This window comes from Bos mutus, chromosome 16, assembly GCF_027580195.1.
Source record: "Bos mutus isolate GX-2022 chromosome 16, NWIPB_WYAK_1.1, whole genome shotgun sequence".
Classification (NCBI taxonomy): Eukaryota; Metazoa; Chordata; class Mammalia; order Artiodactyla; family Bovidae; genus Bos; species Bos mutus.
In genome coordinates this window covers 34,080,017-34,102,292 of record NC_091632.1, presented here as the reverse complement: position 1 = coordinate 34,102,292, position 22,276 = coordinate 34,080,017, and the positions used below count along the sequence as shown (strand labels likewise).

General features: G+C 49.5%; 1 protein-coding gene across 3 annotated transcripts; it reads left to right on the top strand.

The window, feature by feature from the left end:
* Positions 1-585: 585 nt before the first annotated feature.
* Positions 586-22,050, top strand: CASP9 (caspase 9). Of its 3 annotated transcripts, none has more exons than XM_070384961.1 (9): positions 587-791; positions 6,019-6,415; positions 10,996-11,030; positions 11,900-12,076; positions 12,711-12,800; positions 13,973-14,120; positions 18,484-18,663; positions 19,282-19,391; positions 21,544-22,050. In XM_070384961.1, the coding sequence occupies exons 1-9, from the start codon at positions 660-662 to the stop codon at positions 21,583-21,585; spliced, it is 1,311 nt and encodes a 436-aa protein (XP_070241062.1). In that variant the 5' UTR covers positions 587-659; the 3' UTR covers positions 21,586-22,050. The 3 variants fall into 3 exon arrangements, with proteins under 3 accessions (XP_070241063.1, XP_070241062.1, XP_005888983.2); XM_005888921.2 differs by having other exon boundaries at positions 588-791; positions 21,301-22,050; XM_070384962.1 differs by lacking the exons at positions 12,711-12,800; positions 13,973-14,120 and having other exon boundaries at positions 586-791.
* Positions 22,051-22,276: the final 226 nt, after the last annotated feature.

The window sequence follows — 22,276 nt, the reverse complement described above, 5'->3', positions numbered from 1 at the left end:
TGCTAAAGGATACTCAGTTTCACTGCGGACAGGGGACAGAGCTAGAGGGGTACGATGCCCTGGAGCGGGTTGAACTGGGCGGGACAGACCAAGGCTCCAGGCACGACATTCTTAGTAGAAATATGACCATCCCCCACCCCGCCCCGAGAGTTTATGAATGGTGCGTGCCTCTTTATCTCTTTGCGACCCCATGGGCTGTAGCCCACCAGACTCCTCTGTCCATGGAATGTTTCAGGCAAGAATGCTGGAGTGTGTTGCCGTTTCCTTCTCCAGGGGATCTTCCCAGTCTAGGGATGGAACAGGGGTCCCCTGCATTGGCAGGCGGTTTCTTTACCACTACGCCACCAGAAAGCGAAGTGCTAGAGAATCCTGGCTAGAGAACCCTGACAACGGCGCGGGGGTGTATCTTGGGGAGGTTCGGGCTCTAGAGGTGGGTGGGGCGCCGGGGACGAAGCTGAATAGCCTGGATGTAGCGGGGTGGCGGGGCCTGGGAGCGGTGCAGTGACGCGGAGGTGGGTCCTGGGGGCGGTTGGACCCCGGGGGCGTGGGCGAATGGGGGCGGGGCGCAACGCGGGGGCAGGTCCTGGGGAGAGGCGGGGCGCGGCGGCCGAAGCCCGGAAGCGGACAGAGGCTACAGGGGTCCCTGCCGTCTGTTCGCCATGAACGAGGCTGACCGGCTGCTCCTGCGGCTGTACCGGGTGCGGCTGGTCGGTGAGCTGCAGGTTGCCTCGCTTTGGGACGCTCTGCTGAGTCGCGAGCTCTTCACTCCCGACATGATCGAGGACATTCAGGTACGGTCCCCAGCTTCCCGCGCAGCGCAGACTTCAGGTCACAGTTGGGGACTGCGAGGCCGCGCGGAGAGGGTTGCTGAAGCCACATCGTGACTTAATGGCCCGGCTCCCGCCCTCGCCTCCCCCCGTCGCGTCCCCCCCACCCCGCGGTCTGTGCCACACAGTACCCCTTCCCTTTGGGGAACCATCGTGAGGGAACCCCGTTTTCCCCCAGGGCGTCGAGCCTGCTAAATTTCCCAGAGGAACCAAACAACCCCCAAACACCTTTTTGAGCGTTTGCTAAAGCGATTACACGCCTTGCACGAGCAGAGTACACCTGTGAACCGCTGCAGTGCTGGATGCCTGTCTAGAGGCATACCTGTTTTTTCCTCCTCTGGGGTGGAGGTTCTGGCTTCTCAGGTGGCTCAGTGGTAAAGAATCCACCTCCAAGGCAGGAGACATGGATTTGAACCTTGGGTGGGGAAGAGCCCCTAGAGAAGGAACCCACCCCAGTATTCTTGCCTGGGAAATCACCTGGACAGAGGAGCCTGGTGGGCTACAGTCCATGAGGTTCCCAAAGAGTTAGACATGACTGAGCTTCTGAGCATGCACGAAGGTGAAGGTTCAGAGCACCCACTAGGGAGGTCTGACTGCCTGGCACTGTACCCTCTTTGAGCCTCAGTTTCCCATGCTGTGAAATGGGAAAAATGTCATATTGCCGTGAGGGCTAAAAGAGATAAGGGTTGTGAAACAGAAAAGCTTCAGGCACAGAATGAGGACACATCAGATGGTACCTGTCTTTGCCCTGTCCTCCTTGGCCAGCCCCTCGTGTATTATGTGTCTTTTAGGGGTTTAGAGATGAGGGGCCTACTGCAGATAATGAAGAGAATAATAAAATCAAACATTTGAGGTTCTCTTTAAAAGCATTTATTTTTGGCTGTTCTGGGTCTTTGTTACTATGCACAGGCTCTCTCTAGTTGTGGCAAGTGGGCCTACTCTCTAGCTGCAGTGAGTGAGCTTCTCATTTCAGTGGCTTCTCTTGTTGCAGCTCAAGGGCTCTAGCCTGCTGGCTCCGTAGTTGGAGAGCATGGGTCCAGTTGCCCTGCAGCATGTGGGATCCTCCCGGACCAGGAATCAAACCCATGTCCCCAGCATTGGCAGGTGGATCCCCAACCACTGGACCACCAGGAAAGTCCCTGAGGTTCTCATTAAAAGCACTGTCATATCTTTGTCGTATTTGACCCTCATCACAGGCCTGTGAGGTCAGGAGGGAACAGGATGTATTTCTTACCAGGAGATACAGTGGGAATGTGTGGCTTCCTAGAGGCTCTTGCATAGCGCCCTGTAGGCTGCTTGCAGGCCAGTTTCTGCGTCATCCAGGAACTTGGCCTGACCACTGAGGAAGTCTTTAATAGGACAAATATCATATGGGAAGTCACCAATGTATAATATTAAGAGAAGTCTTATGAGCATCTGCTGTGTACTAAGGAGTGGAAATAATTTGAGGCCTTATGCTTGCTACCAGGAACATTCACAAGAGTGATAAACTTGAATGTCCTTGGAGGCACAATAGGTGGGCACTAGAATGGGCAGCCTCTGCCCTGCCCTCCGACTCCAGCTGAGTATGATCATACAAGAATGCTGGCCCAGTGTTGCCAGATCTTTTATATTGAGAAAAGTGAAAGTGTTAGTTGATCAGTCATGTCTGTCCCTTTGGAACCCCATGGACTGTAGCCCAGGCTCCTTTGTCCATGGGATTCTCCAGGCAAGAATACTGGAGTGGGTTGCAATTTCAAGTGGGAAATTATTTTGGTCTTTTTGGCCATGCCCTGAGGCTTGCAGGATCTTAGTTCCCTGACCAGGGGTTGAACCCAGGCCCTTTCAGTGAAAGTGAGGAATTTTAACCACTGGATCACCAGGGAATTCCTGTTTCCTGATTTTACACATTAGCAAAAATAGCACAGGGAACTCTGCTCAATAATCTGTGATAACCCAAAGGGAAAACCAATTTTAAAAAGAATTGTTGTTGTTGTTCAGTTGCTAAGTTGTGTCTGACTCTTTGTGACCCCATGGACTACAACACCCCAGGCTTCCCTGTCCTTCGCTATCTCCCAGAGTTTGTTCAAATTCATGATGCCATCCAACCATCTCATGAGTCAGTGATGCCATCCAACCATCTCATCCTCTGTCACTCCCTTCTCCTCCTGCCTTCAATCTTTCCCAGCATCAGGATCTTTTCCAATGAGCTGGCTCTTTGCATCAGGTGGTCACAGTATTGGAGTTTCAGCTTGAACATCAGTCCTTCCAATGAATATTCATGGTTGATTTCCTTTAGGATTGACTGGTTTGATCTCCTCGAAGTCCAAGGGACTCTCAAGAGTCTTCTCCAGCAACACAGTTTGAAAGCATCAATTCTTTGTGGTCCAACTCTCACATCCATACATGACTACTGGAAAGACCATAGCTTTGACTATATAGACCTCTGCTTTTTAATGCTCTATCTAGGTTTGTCATCAGAGAAGGCGATGGCACCCCACCCCAGTACTCTTGCCTGGCAAATCCCATGGATGGAGGAGCCTGGTAGGCTGCCGTCCATGGGGTCGCACAGAGTCGGACACGACTGAAGTGACTTAGCAGTAGCAGCAGGTTTATCATAGTTTTTTTTTCCAAGGAGCAAGCATCTTTTAATCTGATGGCTGCAGTCACTGTCCGTAGTGATTTTGGAGTCCAAGAAAATAAAATCTGCCATTGTTTCTATTTTTTCCCCGTCTATTTGCCATGAAGTGATGGGACTGGATGCAATGATCTTAGTTTTTTGAATGTTGAGTTTTAAGCCAGCTTTTTCACTCTCCTCTTTCACCTTCATCAAGAGGCTCTTTAGTCCTCTTCACTTTCTGCCATTAGAGTGGTATCATCTACATATTTGAGGTTGTTGAAATTTCTCCTGGCACTCTTGATTCCAGCTTGTGCTTCATCCAGCCTGGCATTTCACATGATGTACTCTGCACAGAATTTAAATAAGCAGGGTGACCATATAAACCTTGATGTATTCCTTTCCCAATTCTGAACCAGTTCTGTTGTATGTCTGGTTCTAACTGTTGCCTACAGGTTTCTCAGGAGGCAGATAAGGTGGTCTGGTACAAGAATAGATCCTTGTATAACTGAATCACTTTGTTGTATATCTGAAGCTAAGACAGTATTATCAAATATACTCCACTATAAAATTAAAAATAAATGTTAGCAACAAATTCAGAATTTTTAAAGAATGTGTTATGAACAATGGGCCACCGTTTTACCACTCCTAGTATGGCAGAACCACATGGATCTGGGCTGTCATCCTGGCTCTGTGACATCATCCTGGCTCTGTGACATATTACATATTAGCAAGTTGCAGCAACTTTCTTAGACTCAGTTTCCTTCATCCTTAAGGTGGGGGTAATTGTAATTTAACCTCTTTACAAGGTTGTTGAGGAGGACTAAATGAAATGATGCGTTTAACACGTGTCTGTGAGTGTTTGTAAACATTGAGAGAAATCAAAACCCCATGACTTACTTGTAGAAAAGTAGGCATGTAGCTAACTTTCGCTAATGAAAATCAATCATCTCAGTGATAGTACAAATATGTGCTATTCAAGGAGCTTCCCAGGTGGTGCTAATGGTAAAGAAATGATCTGCCAGTGCAGGAGACATAAGAGACACAGGTTTAGTCCCTGGGTCAAGAAGACCCCCTGGAGAAGGAAATGGCAACCCACTCCAGTATTCTTGCCTGAAAAATCTCATGGCAGGCTACAGTCCATAGGGTTGCAAAGAGCTGAACTTGACTGAAGCACGTGCTACTCAGTGGAGTGTCCATTAGTCACATGTGGCTATTTAAATGTAAATATAAGTAATTAAAATTGAACCCAGAAAAGGCAGTTCCTTAGTCACATGACCCAAGTGCTCGGTAGCTACATGTGGCTAATGGCTGCCATTTTGGACAGCTCAGATAAAGATTTCCTTTGTCATGAAAAATTCTCTTGGATCACACTGCTGTAGGATATTTGTGCACAGGGTGGTGTCTTATCCCTGTGGAACTTGCCCAGAATTAGGCCTCAAAGGAGAACCAGCAGATAACCAGCATCTTCCTCCTGCTCCCTGTCTCCTCTGATCTCACCATCCCGACACTTGTCAACCTCGACCACTCCTGCAACTTCACAGTCCGCCCAATCAATGCCCAAGTCTTGTGGATTTCCCCTCCTTATTTCTTTTGTCTGTCCTCTGACTTTTCTCCATTCCAGCTGCAAGTCTTTGCCACCACGGAACTTGGCTGTGGCCACTCCCTGCCGTTGTCCACTTTGCCCCCAGGTTGAGTTTTTTAAAAGGCACTGTCGCTTCTTTCTTAAAGCTCTTATGTAGCTCTCACAGCTTTCTTGGCCTGGCTGTGCAAAGATCTCTCTCCCACTCAACTTAATCTCCCGTTTCTCTGAATTCACTATTCCTTTCTTAGTGTTCTGGGGGCTCAGGCAAGCTAGCCCCTCCTTGGAGGCTTCCCTGATTTCTCAAGTCTGGGTTGAGTACACCTGTACCCTTCCAGCCCCATGTGATTTTCCTTCTGGTATTTCTGTCCTTGCCGTGTCATTGTCTTGTCTTTTTTTTCCTTTCCCCATTATTTATCAGTTTTTGTTTTTGGCTGCACTGGAGCTCACGGGCTGAGACCTCTCCCTGCTGTTCACGGGCTTCTTGTTCTGCATGACTTTTTCTAGTTGTGGCAAGTGGGGGCTACTCTCCAGTTGGGGTGCACGGGCTTCTCATTGCAGTGGCTTCTCTAGTGGTGGAGCACAGGCTCTAGGGCATGTGGGCTTCAGTAACTGTGGCATACAAGCTCAGTTGCCCTGTGGCATGTGGGATCTTAGTTCCTAGACCAGGGATTGAACCTGTGTCCCCTCCATTGGCAGGCAGACTCCTAACCACTGGACAACCAGGGGAACTCCTGTTTACATCTTCCGTTAGAAGTCACTCCACGAAGACAGACTGTTCTCTCCTGCATTTTCAGCACTTGGCCCATTCTGGGCACACAGTAGACATCCCCAACATAGAGATTGAATAGATAAATGAAGACTGGCAGGTGGCCTATGCTCAGAGTAACCTCAGGCTCAATTTTTGCCCATGTACCTGATTGTTTAGACTTAGGTAGATGGGAATTGGGGGTCAGGGTGAGAATCAAAGCAAAGTGTGTAGATAATAGTGACATGTCTTTCTTTCCAAACAGAGGGCAGGCTCAGGCTCTCGGCGCGATCAGGCCAGGCAACTAATCCTAGATCTAGAGACTCGAGGGAGTCAGGCCCTTCCTTTGTTCATCTCCTGCTTGGAGGACACAGGCCAGGACACTCTGGCTTCATTATTGAAGACCAGCAGACAAGCAGCAAAACAGGATGTGGAGGCCATCAGACCCCTGGATCTCAAGCCGGTGGTACTTGGACCAGAGGGCCTCAAACCAGGGGAGCTGAGAGTGATGAAGCAGGACCCATCAAAGCTGAGCCAAGGAAAACTCGCTCCAGTGGTGCTGGGGCCGGAGGAGCTCTGGCCACCCAAGCTCAGGCCTGAGGTTCTCAGACCAGAGGTACCCAGGGCAGTGGACGCTGGTTCTGGAGGATTCACTGATGTCTGTGAGTACCAAGAGGGGGTGGTGGGTGGGAGTACCAAGCGGTCATTGACAAGTGACCAGTGGTACAGCTGGGTAGCGTGAGCTTCATAACTTAATTTTGGTGTTATCTTTCTGAGTACTCATAGGGGATGGGTGGAATATTCCGGTAGGGGTTCAGGAGAGCCCCTCCTCTGAAAAGCATGTGTTGAAGTCTGGTTTTCATGTCATGGGCTTTGGTCAGTGTTTCCAGATCGATCTAGTGTTTGTGATTTGCCTTTGGGTCCAGGTGAATCGAGTGGACTAGCGCAAGCTTGAGGGCAGGAAGGAGGCGTCTATTAGAGTCTGTCTCAAGTAGGTGCTGTACATACCCTTACCTCTTCTCCTCACAACAACCCTGCAAGGTGGGGCATCATTAGACCCATTCTTGTTGATGAGGAACCCAAGACCCAGGGAGGTGAAGTAATTGCCTATGGTCACAAAGCTACATCCAGTAAAATACATAAATCCAAAGGCTGCAGCTGGATGGTTTTTACCAATTGGGCTTCCCTGGTGGCTCAGCGGTAAAAAATCCGCCTGCCACTGCAGGAGGCATGGATTTGATCCCTGGGTGGGGAAGATCCCCTAGAGAAGGAAATGGCAACCCACTCCAGTGTTCTTGCCTGGGAGACCCCATGGATGGAGAAGCCTGGTGGGTTGCAGTCCATGAGACTGCAAAAAGCTGGACATGACTTAGCGACTAAACAGCAGCCACAGATAACCACGCTCCAGATTATTACCATATAGAGCATTCTGGTGTCCTTTAAGACTCTCTTGTACTTCTTTCCAGTCTATTCCCATTCTTCCCCCTTCCAAAGGAATCACTATTTTGACCTCTGTTGCCACAGATGCCTTTTGCTTGTCCTTGAACTTCAGTGCAAATGAAATCCTATGTACTCTCTGAGTCTGGCTTCTCTTGCAATCATTATATTTGTGAAATTCACTCATGCTGTTGTGTGTATCAGAAGTTAATTCTGTTTCATTGTGAGCTAGTTCTTATTCTGAATTGTCCACGGTTTATTTACCCATTCTCTTGTTGATGTACATGTGGTTTTTTCTTAGGGCTTTGTTTCCATGGCAGCATGTGGAGACGTAGCACTTTCTATTTCATGGTTGCCCAGTTGGCCATTGCCATGGTATGGATGCTGATAATAATATTAGTAGTAATGGTTAACTTAACTGAGTGTGGCATGTGGGATCTTTAGTTGTGTCACGTGGGATCAAGTTCCCCCACCAGGGATCGAACCTAGGCCCCTTGCATTGGGAGCTTGGAGTCTCAGCCACTGGATGACCCGGGAAGTGCTCTGTGTGTGATTTGTGTTGCCTAGGCCCAGCACTAGGACATCTACCCTTCCTTCCCTTGGGCAGCAGAGGGGGTGTGTTTCCTGCCTTCTGTCTCTGCTGGAGCCATGGGCATGTGCTCAGCGATGCTCATGCTATGACTGCTTCTTTCACAGACACACTTGCCCATATGTGCTTCTTGTCCCCTTGGAAGCTGTCATTTTGGGAGAAATGGGTTTCATGCATGTTATATCTGACTACTCTATCCTCCGTGTGGGACTAGAACCCCTCCCTGCCTTTGTTAGTGCAGTGACTGCTGCCTGGAGCCTTCCTTACCTCTTTTCTTTCCTTTTTTAAAAATTACTTATTTGGCTGTGCTGGGTCTTGCTGCACTCGGGCTTTCTCTAGTTGCAGCAAGTGAGGCCTACTCTTCTTATTGCAGTGACTTCTCTTGTTGCGGAGCATGGGCCCTAGGGTTCGAGGTTCAGTAGTTTTGGCACATGGGCTTAGTCGCCCTGAGGCATGTGGGTCTTCCTGGAATGAACTCAGGGCAACCACTGGAGCACTAGGGGACCCCCTCCCCACCTCTTTCTTTCGGTGCCTTTGTCAGTTTACTCCCTCTACATGTCGCTGTGGCCTATGGACCTCTCAAGAGCAACTGTTTTGCTTAGTAGATTTTTTTTTTTAGGTAAAAATTGAAAAAAAGTTTTCCATCTTCATTGAGATATAATTGACGTATAACACATTGTGTAAGTTTAAGGTGATGATTCGATACTTGGATGTATTATGGAAAAATGACCACACATCCATCAGCTCACATAATTAACACTTTTTTTTTGTATATGTGGTGAGAACATTTAAGATTTACTTGCTCAGCAGCTTTCAGGTGTGAAAGTGAAAGTCGCTCAGTCGTGTCCAACTCTTTGTGACCCCATTGACCATACAGTCCCTGGAATTTTCCAGGCCAGAATACCAGAGTGGGTAGCCATTCCCTTCTTCAGGGGTCTTCCCAACCCAGGGACTGAACCCAGGTCTCCTGCATTGTCCCTGGGAAGCCCTAATACTTGAAAAAAAAAATAGTAATACTATATGATCCAGCAGTTCCACTTGTGGGTATATATATTGTCTTTTTATGTTTTCTTATAGCTCACTTAGCTTCCTTAACAACAATTTTGAATTCTTTATTGGGCAAATCATAGATTTCCATTGTGTGTTTTTGGTGGTATCTTGTTTCCTTAGTTTTTCATATTCCTCAAAGTCTTGTGTTGCTGTCTTTGAAGAAGGAGCAATCTCCTCTAGTCTTTATTCTTCAATATGTCCTATGTAATTAGAATTTTGCACCATCAGTATACTACAACTTCTCTGCTAGACTCTTGGACTTCCACAAAGGCATTCTTATCTGTGGGTAATTGTCAAAAATCAATGTTCTTTTGGAGAATGAAGGTGGTAGAAAACTCTTATTCTGCCGTTTTGATGGTGTTACTCTCTCACTTTGTGATCATTACTGCCAGTTCAGGAAATAAACACATTCTTCAACATTGGTTGCTGCTGTTGTTCAGTCGCTAAGTCATGTCCGACTCTCTGTGACCCCATGGACTGCAGCGCACCAGGCTCCCCTGTCCTTCATTATCTCCCCAAGTTTGCTCAGGTTCATGTCCATTGAGTCAGTATCTAATTTCATCCTCTTCTGCCTCCTCTCCTTTTGCCCTCAATCTTTCCCAGCATCAGGGTCTTTTCCAATGAGTTGGCTCTTTGCATCAGGTGGCCAGAGTATGGAGCTTCCACTTCAGCATCAGTCCTTCCAATGAATATTCAGAGTTGATTTCCTTTAGGATTGACTGGTTTGATCTCCTTGCAGTCCAAGAGACTCTCAAGAGTCTTCTCCAACAGCACAATTCAAAAGCATCAGTTCTTCAGTCCTCAGCCTGCTTTATGGTCCAATTCTCATGTCTGGATATGTAGTAGATAATGGTATTTTTGGGAGTGCAGTGGAATTTTGGAAATGAGCAGTTGTTTAAGAATTAAATCTGTGGTCTAATGGGAGTCTTCAGGATAGGTAAAACTGTTTTTAATTTAAAAGATGGAATGTAAATGCATTTATGGCATGATTTTTAAACTGGCAAAAGAATAGCTCCTAACAAGGTCCATGCCAGCTCTGAGCGATGAATGGCACTATGGTTGGATCATGAGTATAGTCTCTGGCATGACTGGGTGATGGTCAATGTCTATTTATTTAAAAAATAAAAAGTCCCATAACCTTGGAGGCTGGTGGTCAGTTGACTTATTGCTAATTGAAATGAAAACTTTTTTGATATGGAAAGAAAAATCACACCTTTACTCATTCATTCTTCAGCTATTTGGTGTGTGCTGGAATTCCATGGACTGTATAGACCATGGGGTTGCAAAGAGTTGGACACGACCGAGCGACTTTCACTTTACTGTGTGCTGGGCTCCATGGATTCCACAGAGAAGGAACAGACCTGGAGCGTCCCTATGTCTCTCTGTTCTAGAATTTCACATAAATGGAATCACACCGTATGCACTCTGCTGGCTGTTTAAAAACTCGGAATGGTATTTAGCAGTTATCCGTGGCGTTGCATGTACCTCCTCCTTTTTAAGCTCTGTCGTGTCCCTTTGTATAGTTGTGTCACAGTTGCGTCACGCATCCACTTGCTGCTGGATGTTTGGGTTGTTTCTAGTTTGGGGAGTGTGAATAAGGCTTTGAGGATCATTCATGGCCAAGTTGTTTGGTGCCCACTGTGCTCGTTTCTCTTGGCTCTGTACTTGAGAGTAGAGTTGCTGGTCAGATAGTAGGTGTGTGTTCAACCTTATTGGAAACTTCTTTTTTTTTTTAATGTCTTTAAAAAAATTATTTATTTATTTTTGGCTGTGCTGGGTCTTCATTGCTGTGCATGGGCTTTCTCTAGTTGAGGCAAGCAGGCGCTACTCTTCCTTGCGGTGCACGGGCTTCTTATTGTGGTGCTTCTCTTGTTGCGGAGCACGGGGTCTAGTTGCACGGTCCTCAGTCATTGTGGGGCATCCCAGGGATCAAACCTGTGTCCCCTGCGTTGGCAGGTGGATTCTTATCCACTGTACCACCAGGGAAACCCTTGGAAACTTCTAAATAGTTCCCCAAGGTGGCTGTGCCACTTGACTTCACCAGCAGTCCCCGGGAGTTCCTGAGTTCCTGCTCTTCTGCGTTTCTGTGGGACGTGTCCTCACAGGGTCCCTTGTCCCTTCCCTGCTGGACCCTGACATTCACGTCTTCCCTCTTTCTCTCTCCAGGTCCTCAGGACAGAGCCAAGGGAAATGCCGATCTGGTGAGTCTTCATGTCATTTGGGGCCGATTGTGTTGGCTTTCGGCTCGTCTGCTCTCTGCTTCCCAGGTCCTTCCCAGGTCCTTCCTGCAGCTGTGTCAGGAGCCCCAGGAGCTCAGCCCAGCTCAGTCCTGGGCCCCCTATAGCGCCCTGACCCTGGTACAGCTCTCCTGAAGCAGACTGTCTCACCCTGCTCTTTCCTCATCTGTGAAGTTGGGTTAGCTCTAAGGAGGGGTCAGTATGAGAATCGGCTGTGGCACCCACCCTGGACCAAGTCACTGCCTGTCTCAGTCACAGTATTTATTGTGTGACTCCCCTGTGTCAGCCTGGACTTCGCACTAGGACACCTGGGAACCAGCCACTCAAGTTTCTAGCACTCGTGGAGCCATCAGCCTAGCGGAGACTAGTCACACAAAGAAATATATAAGTGTAAATAGAGTAGATGTAGAGTGTAGAGTGCCATAGTAGTGTAGAATGTAGAGTGCCATAAACAACAGCAGCAAAAAAACCCAGGCTGCTGTGAGAGAGAATTACTAGAGAAACACTGAACCTTGAGAGGAAGTGGCCTCAGACTCTCCAAGGGTGCCTTGGGCAGGAGTCTGCCAGCAGAGCTGATCACGTGATTGTCAGTACTCTCCAGGACTGGGCGGCCTGTTGGTCCTTTGGGGGTCAGTGTGTAGGGCAGCTGGATTTCTCAGCTAGCGGTTCCATCCTGAGTACTCTGAGGGGAGCTAATCTTCAGAGCGAGGCAGACTGCGGGCTCTGTCCCGTCTCTCCAGACTGTCCTCCCGTGGGTGAGACGCAGGGGGTCGCCTTCTCTCCTGAGGAGTGCAGCGAGACCCTGGTTTACGCTGCTCCCTCTGCTTGGGCAGGCCTATGTCCTGAACGCAGACCCCTGCGGCCACTGCCTGATCATCAACAACGTGAACTTCTGCCGCGAGTCGGGGCTCAGGGCCCGCACGGGCTCCAACATCGACTGTGAGAGGATGCGGCGACGCTTCCACCTGCTGCAGTTTGTGGTGGAGGTGAAATGTGACCTGACTGCCAAGGTACAGGCCCTGTGCACGGACAGAAACGGGGGCTCGTGGGGTAGTGTCCTAAAGAGGGCCCCTGAAAGCCAGCGCCTCCCCAAGACAAGCCCTTCAGTCTGGAGGACCGCAAGAGGCACTATGGCTCAGTGGTTACCAGCGAGAGCTCCAGACTCAGAGACTCGGGTTGAGGACTGACTCCCCCACTCCCCGTGTGACTCCCGAGCCTAAGCTTCTCTGTCTATAAAGCGAGAACTGTCCTCACCTCCTAGGGTTGCGTTAGGTAAGTGTTAGTCGCTCAGTCATGTCTGACTCTTTGTGACTCCATGGACTGTAGCCCACCAGGCTCCTCTGCCCCATGGAATTCTCCAGGCAAGAATACTGAAGTGGGTTGCCATTTCCTCCTGCAAGGTCTTCTCGGCCCAGAGATCGAATCCAGGTCTCCTGTATTGCAGGGAGATTGTTTACCGTCTGAGCCAGCAGGGACATTGTGGGAGTAGATAAAGAGCGCCTAGCCCAGCATCTCTTCCCCTATCTTCTCTTGTGATCACTGTGACTGTCCTAACTTCACTGCTGGCCCTGGGAGCAGGGGACTGGCCCAGGATGAGGACCTGATCCGTCAGTGGTCGGGCTCACCCACGGCCCTCTCTTGTAGCAAATGGTCCAGGCTTTGATGCAGCTGGCGCGGCAGGACCACAGCGCTGTGGACTGCTGCGTGGTGGTCATCCTGTCTCACGGCTGTCAGGTAGGTGGCCTCACCTTCTCTAGCAGGTGCCAGGAAGGCTGCCCCGAGAGGCCCTGCAGGAGCCTCGTCCCTTCCTGTGTCCAAGACACCCTGGCCTTTGTGGGAAGAGCCACAGGGCCCTGTCCACCTCCTGCTGTTTTCTCAGAAGCCAATTGGCCCTCTGAGGAGTTGGGTGCTCCTCCTGCCTGGGTGGGAGGGCTGTGACCCTGGGAGAAACCATCTGGGAGAGGCAGGAAGAGGTAAGCTGGATTTTGTTCTGAGCAGGGCACAGCTTACGAGAGCTCCCAGCTCCTGTCTTGGTCCTGCTGGGTGTTGTTCTGGGCCCTTTGCTGCTGGCTGTGAGTTGGGACGCTGGGACCCACTCTGGCCTTGACCGCTAATGTGCTGGGTCATGGTGGCCAAGGCTCTCCCCCTTTCTGGGCCTCAGTTTCCTCATCTTTTGAGTTGAGGGGCTGGACAGAGCAGAGGTAACAACCCCAGTGGATTGTATAGTGTTTTCAAAACTGGCAACTGTAGCACAGAAGTCACGATTTTCAGCTTGTCCTGAAAAACCACAAAGGTCTGACCCATCAGGCCCTTATCCTCAAAGAGCAAAATTCTGGCCTGTGGCTGGGCTGGGGCCACCACTTTGGTCCTTTCATTCACAGCGTGGCCCCTGGACGGCAGCATGGGCATCGCCTGGCAGCTCAGGAGAATTTAAGTTCTCATTCAGAGCCTGTGCTTTGACAAGACCCCTGTAAACACAAAGTTTAAGAGTAATTGCTTTAGAGTAGTCGTTCTCAATGTAGCTGTAACAGAGGTACCCGAAGGGCCAGATATCTGGTCCCCACTACCCAGGTTTCTGATTTGGGAAATCTGGGTAGGAATTTGCATGTCTTGTAAGTTTCCAGGTGATGCTGATGCTGCTGGTCCAGGGACCACATTTTGAGAACAACCAATCTAGAGGAAGCTGGCCAGTGTTATTGAGTTAGGCTATCTGGTGCTTATAGGCATGTGAGTTTGAGACCCTTGGAATTGAGGCTGCCCGGGACCAACCTGCTGTGTTTCACTCAGCCTTGTGCCCCTGGTGGAACCTTCTAAATGCTTGGTCCCCACAAAGCCTCTGCACAAACAGGCCATTGGATTCCTACTGTAACTTCTTGGGTTTGTCACCAGAGTTCTTGGTCTTCTAGGCTAGCCACCTCCAGTTCCCAGGGGCTGTTTATGGCACAGATGGATGTCCTGTGTCCGTCGAGAGAATTGTGAACACTTTCAATGGTACTGGCTGCCCCAGCTTGAGAGGGAAGCCCAAGCTTTTCTTCATCCAGGCCTGTGGTGGAGGTAAGCAGCCCTCGGCATCGCTGCTGATGAGGCTAGTGGGAAAGTAGAGGTCGATCCAGGCATCCAGGGGGTCCCAGACATGGTCACTGCTGTCCGAAAGTGGCACCTCCATCTAGTTGGAGTAGCCTGAACTCTGTATAACTTTTAGAGGTTTGGATCTCATGATGCTGTAGCATCAGGGGATCATTCAACTGTGGCCACTTCAACCTCAGACTTGGCGAAAACAAACAACGCAGAGGAAAGAGGAAACTTCTTTCATTTTCCTTACCTCCTGTCATTCTCCTGACCTCCATCAACCCGCCTCCCTGCCACTGTTACAGAGAAAGGGAGGCCACTGCCGGATTAACTGTTGGAATTCTCAAAGGCTTAGGTATTAAGGAGTCAGTAATTTTTAAGGATTATTTAGATTGTTTGTAGCTTCGCTATATGTCCTGATTTTAAACCTGAGCCCCACTTCACCATTACCTGGTTTTCTTGTAAAATAAAAGAGGGAAGAGAGAAGAACATTGTGTGTCCTGGATTATGGGACATGAGGTCATCTCCAGGTGAACTGGCCCTGACCTCTTTGCCTCCCCTGCCTGGCATGCTGTGCCCACCCCAGCACTGCTCAAGCTTCCTAGGATGTCAGGCTCTGGCTTACTCCTCAGCCTTCCTATGTGCCACCCCTCTGCCTTATCTCCTGGCCAACTCTTAATCATCCATCCTTCTGGTTACAATTTATTGTCACTGCTTTCAGGAAGTCTTCCTGAATATCCCCTTCCTTGCACAGAGTCAGGGTTCACTGGCCCTTGTTCTCCTGAAGCCCCTATTTTTCCCTTGCCTTAGCACTTTCTCCTAGTATCGAGATGGCCTCATCCCTTGGTCAGCCCTCTGAGGGCAGGGTAGTCCCACCTGCCCTACAGCTGGGCCCCTGCCTGACACAATGCCCGTAGTATGCGTGCATCTTTTGTGCATTCTAATTGTTTGACTTTGAAATAAAACCATATAAAAATATCTGTGAGCAAAATCTGAAGTAACGTAGACTTCCACCAATAAAAACTAAACCAAACAGATTAACTGAGAACAGGAGAACTCCAGAGATGGAAAGCAGTAAATAAGGTGCCACCTTTGAAATTCGGAGAAGGCGATGGCACCCCACTCCAGTACTCTTGCCTGGAAAATCCCATGGACGGAGGAGCCTGGTAGGCTGCAGTCCATGGGGTCGCTAAGAGTCCGACATGACTGAGTGACTTCACTTTCACTTTTCACTTTCATGCATTGGAGAAGGAAATGGCAACCCACTCCAGTGTTCTTGCCTGGAGAATCCAAGGGACGGGGGAGCCTGGTGGGCTGCCGTCTATGGGGTCCCACAGAGTCGGACACGACTGAAGCGACTTACCACGCATGGCATTTGAAATTCTGGTCCCTGCTTTACCCCCTTGTGTTTTGTTTTTTTTAATTTTATTTTATTTTTAAACTTTACAATATTGTATTAGTTTCACCAAATATCAAAATGAATCCGCCACAGGTATACCTGTGTTCCCCATCCTGAACCCTCCTCCCTTCTCCCTCCCCATACCCTCCCTCTGGGTCGTCCCAGTGCACCAGCCCCAAGCATCCAGTATCGTGCATCGAACCTGGACTGGCGACTCGTTTCATACATGGTATTATACATGTTTCAATGCTATTCTCCCAAATCTCCCCACCCTCTCCCTCTCCCACAGAGTCCATAAGACTGATCTATACATCAGTGTCTCTTTTGCTGTCTCGTACACAGGGTTATTGTTACCATCTTTCTAAATTCCATATATATGCGTTAGTATCATGTGTTTAACGCTGTGGCCACGTGAGGGCGCCACCATCAGCTGAAACCAGAAATACCCAAAGGCTGCGAATCTCTGCCAGTGTCTGGTGAGGTGTCCTGTTGTTACATGTCTCTGAACTGGTCTGCCCTGGCTTTTGGTGACTCGTGTTGCTATTTTAAGATTCACTGTTGTTGCAATTTAAAACAATTTAAAAATCTAAATGTCATCTGCCCCATCATTAAGAGAGAGCGTGGGCACCAAGGTGAAAGAACGCACCTCAGAGTCAGTAGTTCTGGTGTGAAATGTCAGTGAGTGAGCTGTGTGATGACCTTGGCCAGAGCAGAGGGGCCTGAGGTTTGGGGGTGACCCCTCCAGAACTTTGGAGGTCATGCTGAGAGGCCAGAAAGCAGGAATCATGGACGACAGTGGTTGTGGATTTTATGTCCTGAGGGAACGGCTCCTCTTCCCACTGTGTTTATGCTCATGGGAAGTCAGGCTTCCTCCCAGGAGTTTTGAGTCAGTGAGGTTCCTTAAGAAGAAAGCAGTGCCTTACCTGCATGACCCGTAGGTGAGGTCTTCCCCTCAGATTTGTAGGAGGGTGACGCGTGAGTCGAGACACAGCCGGTATCCCCTGTCTGGCCCCCTTCTTCCTCTGTCCCCCATCCTCCCCTCCCGGAGCCCATCGTCTCTGCTCCATTTTCAGAGGCAGCCCCTCTGCCTGCCCCGTCGCCTTCAGCCCTTCCTGGGGCATCCCCCTTGCTGAAGTGCCCCTCCCCCACTGCACCCTGCTGCCCGGGGCGGACCCACAGCCCCACGCTCCCATCCCAGGTGCCCTTCCCTGTCCCACTTCAAGTCATTCCCGGAACCCAGGCTGGATTCCAGAATCTTGGTCAAGAAGACAACCGGAAGCAGTGACCTGGGATAGCAGTCCAGTTTTCACAGACCTAAGAAGCCCCCCGTGCAGCCTTGGGGGGCCCCCATGGGAAGCAGCAGGGTAGCTGAGAGCCAGAAGAATGTAGGCTGGAGTCCTGGTCCCCTGCATATTAGCCGTGAGATCACAGATTACCACGTTTCTGAGCTTCAGGTGAGAGGTCAGTCGACATTGGGGTTATTATTGTGGGGTTTCCAGAGCCATCTGGCCTATCTCTGTCCCATGAACCATGATCTTCCTCGTTCCTTGCTGTTACCCACCATGGATCCAGCCACACAAACCCGCTCTCCTGCCCTGGGACCTGCCTGACAGGTGCGGTTTCTCCCCGCAGGACTGTTCTCCCTTCTCACAAGGGAGACTGGGTCACAGCCGCCTGCTCCAGAAGCCTCTGGGCCACTCCACCCTCTGCCTATCTTTACTGAAGCTCTTTTTAGGTGCCTTCTTTCTCTCATTTTGGTGGTGTAGCTTGTGGGATCTTAGTTCCTCGATCAGGGATCGAACCCTTGCCCCTGGCAATAAAAGTGTGGTGACTCAACCACCGGCCCTCCAGGGAACTCCCTGGTGTGACCTGAGTTTTTATTTTTGATTTTTGCCTGTGCTGGGTCTTCGTGGCTGCACACAGGCTTTCTCCAGTTGCAGTGAGTGGGGGACCACTCCCTAGTTGTGGTGTGTGGGCTTCCGACTGAGGTGGCCTCTCTTGTTGCACAGCTGGGCTCTAGGGTGTCTGGACTTCAGTAGTTATGAAGTAGTCATCCCGGGTTCCAGAGCACAGGCTCGACAGTTGTGGTGCACGGGCTCAGTTACATGTGGGATCTTCCCAGACTGGGGATTGAACCTGTGTCTCCTGCATTGGCATACTGATTCTTTACCACTGAGCCAGCAGGGAAGCCTGTGACTTGATCTTTAATGACATAAAATAAAATTTGCCATTTTAACTGTTTAAAATTGTTCAATTCAGTGTTTGTCAGTACAGTCACAATGTTGTGGGAACACCATCACCATCTAATTCTAGAACATTTCATCTTCCTCCCAAAGAAACTGCATACCCGGTAGCAGTCCCTCCATTCCCCCTTCTAACAACAACTAATCTGCGTTCTTCTGTCTGGATTTGCCTCTTCTGGATACTTCATATAAACAGGATATCATGTGGCCTTTGACATTTGGCTTCTTTCACCTAGCCTACTCTGGAGGCCCATCCACAGTGTATTATGATGCAGTATTTCATCCCTTTTTAAGCTTGAGTAATATTCTATTGGATGTTTATACCTCCATTCATCTGTCCCTGGACACATGAGTGGTTTCTGCCTTTTGTCTGTTGTTAATAATATGATGACCGTTGCTACATAAGTTCCTGTTTGAACACCTGTTTCCAGTTCTTCGGCGTGTATACCATCTAACTGGTTTATTTTGCTGTTTTTAAAATGTCTGCATTCTGGCTCCCCTCCGCCCCCACTTTATTTAATGAACATGCAAAAATTTTGTTTTAGTAAAAGTAAAGCTCCTGTTGAGGCTTCCTGCTCATGTTGGCCCGGCACTAGGCCCCTGGCTCCAGAGGGGATCAGGCCTCTCAGGGCTGGTGGCTCGGAGAAGTGGGAGCCCTGGTCTGGGTGTCTCACTGACAACTTGAGTCTGTTTCCGCTTCCTGCAGAGCAGAAAGACCACGGGTTTGAGGTGGAGTCCACTTCCCCTGAAGATAAGACCCCCAGTAGCGACCCTGAGGCGGATGCTACCCCATTCCAGGAAGGCCCACGTTCCATTGACGAGCCAGATGCCGTGTCTAGTTTGCCCACGCCCAGCGACATCTTGGTGTCCTACTCCACCTTCCCAGGTGAGCGGATCCGGAGACCTCGTCCTTCTAGCTGGCAAGTCCCCTCATCTGCCCTGGAAGCAGCAGTGCTGTGAAGGAAAGACCTGGGTGTGAGTCTTGGTTCTGTCGCTTCGTTGCCTCTGTGACCCTGAGTAAGTTACTTCACCTCTCTGAGCTTCAGCTCAGGGCGAGGCAGTCAAGGTGCCTAGAACGCACAATGAAAGGAGGCAAGCACCTTTGCCTTAGTCTCCTCACCCTTGTCCTGGCCCTGCCTCAGTCTTCTCATCTTTAAAATGGGAATATTAACTGTACCTTGGGGATCATCATGGTGATTTTAACAAGGTGGCTGGCCCACTGCTGAGCCCAGTGCCTGGCACACAGCAGGTGTGACAAATGTTTGTTTCCTTCTTTCTTATCCCTTGGAAGACTCACTTGACCTCTCCAAGCCTGGATTGCCTTGTTGGGAAAACAAGAACCCTAACCAAAGTCACAGGGTGGTGGCGAGGATGAAATAAGATCACGCAGAGCCCAGAGATGCAGGCTCTAGAGGGCTATGGACATCAGTCAAGGTCTGGGGGCGGGCCCACCTGCGTGGGGAGGGTGGATCCCCAGCGAAGCTCAGCCTTTCTCTTTCTGCAGGCTTTGTCTCCTGGAGGGATCCCAAGAGCGGCTCCTGGTACATCGAGACCCTGGACAGCATTTTTGAGCAGTGGGCTCACTGTGAGGACCTTCAGACCCTCCTCCTCAGGGTGAGGCTGCTGGAGGGCCAGTGTGTCCTCCCCAGGGTGGGGGTGAGCAGGGCCCCAAGCCCAAGCCAAAGATTTCTTCTGCAAGCCAAAGGCTTGCCCTGAGGGTTGATGCTTTTGCTTCTGTAAATGCACGAAGTTACTGCCTGTAGTGGGGCTTCCCTGGTGGCTCAGTGGTAAAGAATATGCCTGCCAGTGTAGGAGATGCAGATTCGATCCCTGGATCAGGAACATCTCCTGGAGGAGGGCATGGCAAACCACTCCAGTATTCTTGCCTGGAGAATCCCATGGACAGAGAAGCCTGGCAAGCTGCAGTCCATGGGCTTGAGAAGAGTTGGACACGACTAAGTGACTAAAACAACGAACAGCAACGCTGCCTGCGGTGACATTTGCTCATTATGCCAAAGACAGCCTTCCCTGGCCTCTGAGGTGCCAGGCTGACACCTCCCACACTTCCCACTGATGGAGCCGGTCCTCATTGCCAGCGTGGGACAGCCCAGTACCCGAGCACAGCCCCTGATGGCAGGTTGCAGGCCTGTACCCTCTGCCCCTCTGTGTAGTCTTTACTCTTGACCCTCAAGAATCAGGAATCCCTTTAGTATCTCCCGACTTGGGAGGCCCCAGTGAGAATAGCGAAGTGCGGATGGACAATGCCCCACTCAGAATGGCTTCTCCTCCAAGGGGCTCAGAACATGCGGGGTCCCCTCCTGCTCTGCTCAGGTTATTTGTGCCACGAGAAGGGGCTGTGAGGGCCCTGACCACTCCTTCCTCCTGGGGAGTCTCTGGCTCAGCTTTGCTGAGCAGAGGAGAGGAGAAAAGCAGGTGCAGGGCCATCCCTGGCAGGACTCCAGGGGTGCCGTGAGCCATGGCCGTGGAAGAGAAAGTCTCACAGGCAGTTGGGGGCCCATCAGGGTTAAGCAATGTGCTCAACTCCTGGGCCTGGTCTCTTCTCTCAACTTTTCTTTATGTAGACCTTTTAATCTGACTTGAATTTTATGAATTTTTGAATTTTGAATTTTCTTTTTAGAAAACTTTTATTGGAGTATAGTTGTGTACAGTGTTGTGTTATTAATAATTTCAGGTGAACAGCAAAGTGAATCAGTTATACATACATTTATCCACTCTTTTTAGATTCTTTTCCCACATAGGCCATCACCGACTGTTAAGTAGAGTCCCCTGTGCTATACAGTGGGCTCTTATTGGTTATCTATTTTATAGTGGTGTGTATATGGGCTTCTCTGGTGGCTCAGACAGTAAAGCGTCTGCCTGCAATGCGAGAGACCCGGGTTCAATCCCTGGATCGGGAAGATCCCCTGGAGAACGAAATGGCAACCCACTCCAGTACTCTTGCCTGGAAAATTTCCATGGACCGAGGACCCTGGTAGGCTACTGTCCACAGGGTCACAAAGAGTCAGACACGACTGAGCAACTTCACTTCACTTACGGTATTTGTCTTTGTTTGACTTCACTCAGTATGACTATCTCTAAGTCTATCCATATTGCTGCAAATGGCATTATTTTGTTATTTCTATGGTGAATTTTGACTTTTCTAAACTTATAGTTGAGATGCTTGTTCCCTTATCTCCACCCCCTGCCCAGCACACGCATACACATACACACACTCAAGAAGGCTGCAGCCAGAGCTATTTTTTGTTTTATTTTATTTTTTTAAAGATTTTTTTGACGTGGACCATATTTAAAGTATTTATTGAATTTGTTACAACATTGCTTCTGTTTTCTGCTTTGGTTTTTTGGCCACAAGCCTTGTGGGTTCCTAGCTCCCTGACCAGGGATCGAACCTGCATCCCCTGCAGTGGAAGGCGAAGTCTTAACTCCTGGACCACCAGGGAAGTCCCTAGAGTTGTTTTTAAAGTTCTGACTCACAGGCCTCCCTGTGGTTGTGTTTTCACAGGTCGCTAATGCTGTTTCAGTGAAAGGAATTTACAAACAGATGCCGGGCTGTTTTAATTTCCTCCGGAAAAAACTTTTCTTTAAAACATAATGAGCTCAGGACCCCTCACCCTGCCTTACCATTCACCCTGAAACCTTCCTGCTCCAGCTCTGGCTGTGGCTAAGGCCTGGACTTTCCTACAACTGTGGCCGATATCCATCAGAGGATTCTGTAGCCTGTAGAGGGTCTGCTCTTTCCCCACAGATGGCAGACAGTCCTGGTAGCTTCCAAGTTGGAGCCAGATGACCAGCGATGGAGGAGGAGGAGCAGAATGCCGTGGACATCATGGAGTTTTTGCCCGTGACCCATTCATGGCTGGTGGCTGTGGCCTGTGACCCCTGTGTTTTCTCTACATCAGGGCTTCTCAGCTTCGGCACAGCTGACACTGGGGCCAGAGAATCCTTTGTTGTGGGGCCATCCTGTGCACTGTGGGATGTTGAGCAGCCTGGCCTCCACCCACCTCTCTTGAGTCTCGACAACCAAACGTGTCTTCAGACATTGCCAAATCTTCCTCATAGACCCCTACTGGAGAACCACTGATCTTTAGGAAATTTTGGCTACAAACAAACCAGCATCTCTCTTAGATCAGTTTAGGGCTACCAGAATCTGAAGAGCTAGAATCCATAAATCCTAAATGAAATTTTAAAAATTATCAAGTTTTTTTATATTGCAGTGTTCTTTAAAAAAATAAAAAGGTGAATATGGACTCTCTTTCACCCATTTCCCCCTTATTTTGCTCTAACTTTTTATTGTTTCTTATATAAAGGAGACTGTGGCTTTTGGGGAAATATTTGGGAAATATTTCCCCAGCTCTTATTTCTTTTGAACCCCCTACCCCCATCCCAAGAAGTGACTGGGGTGGGAGCCGTGTGTTAGGGGAGGTTAAGTCACTTGTCCACGGAACACAATTAACCAGTGGAGAGACACGGCCAGACTT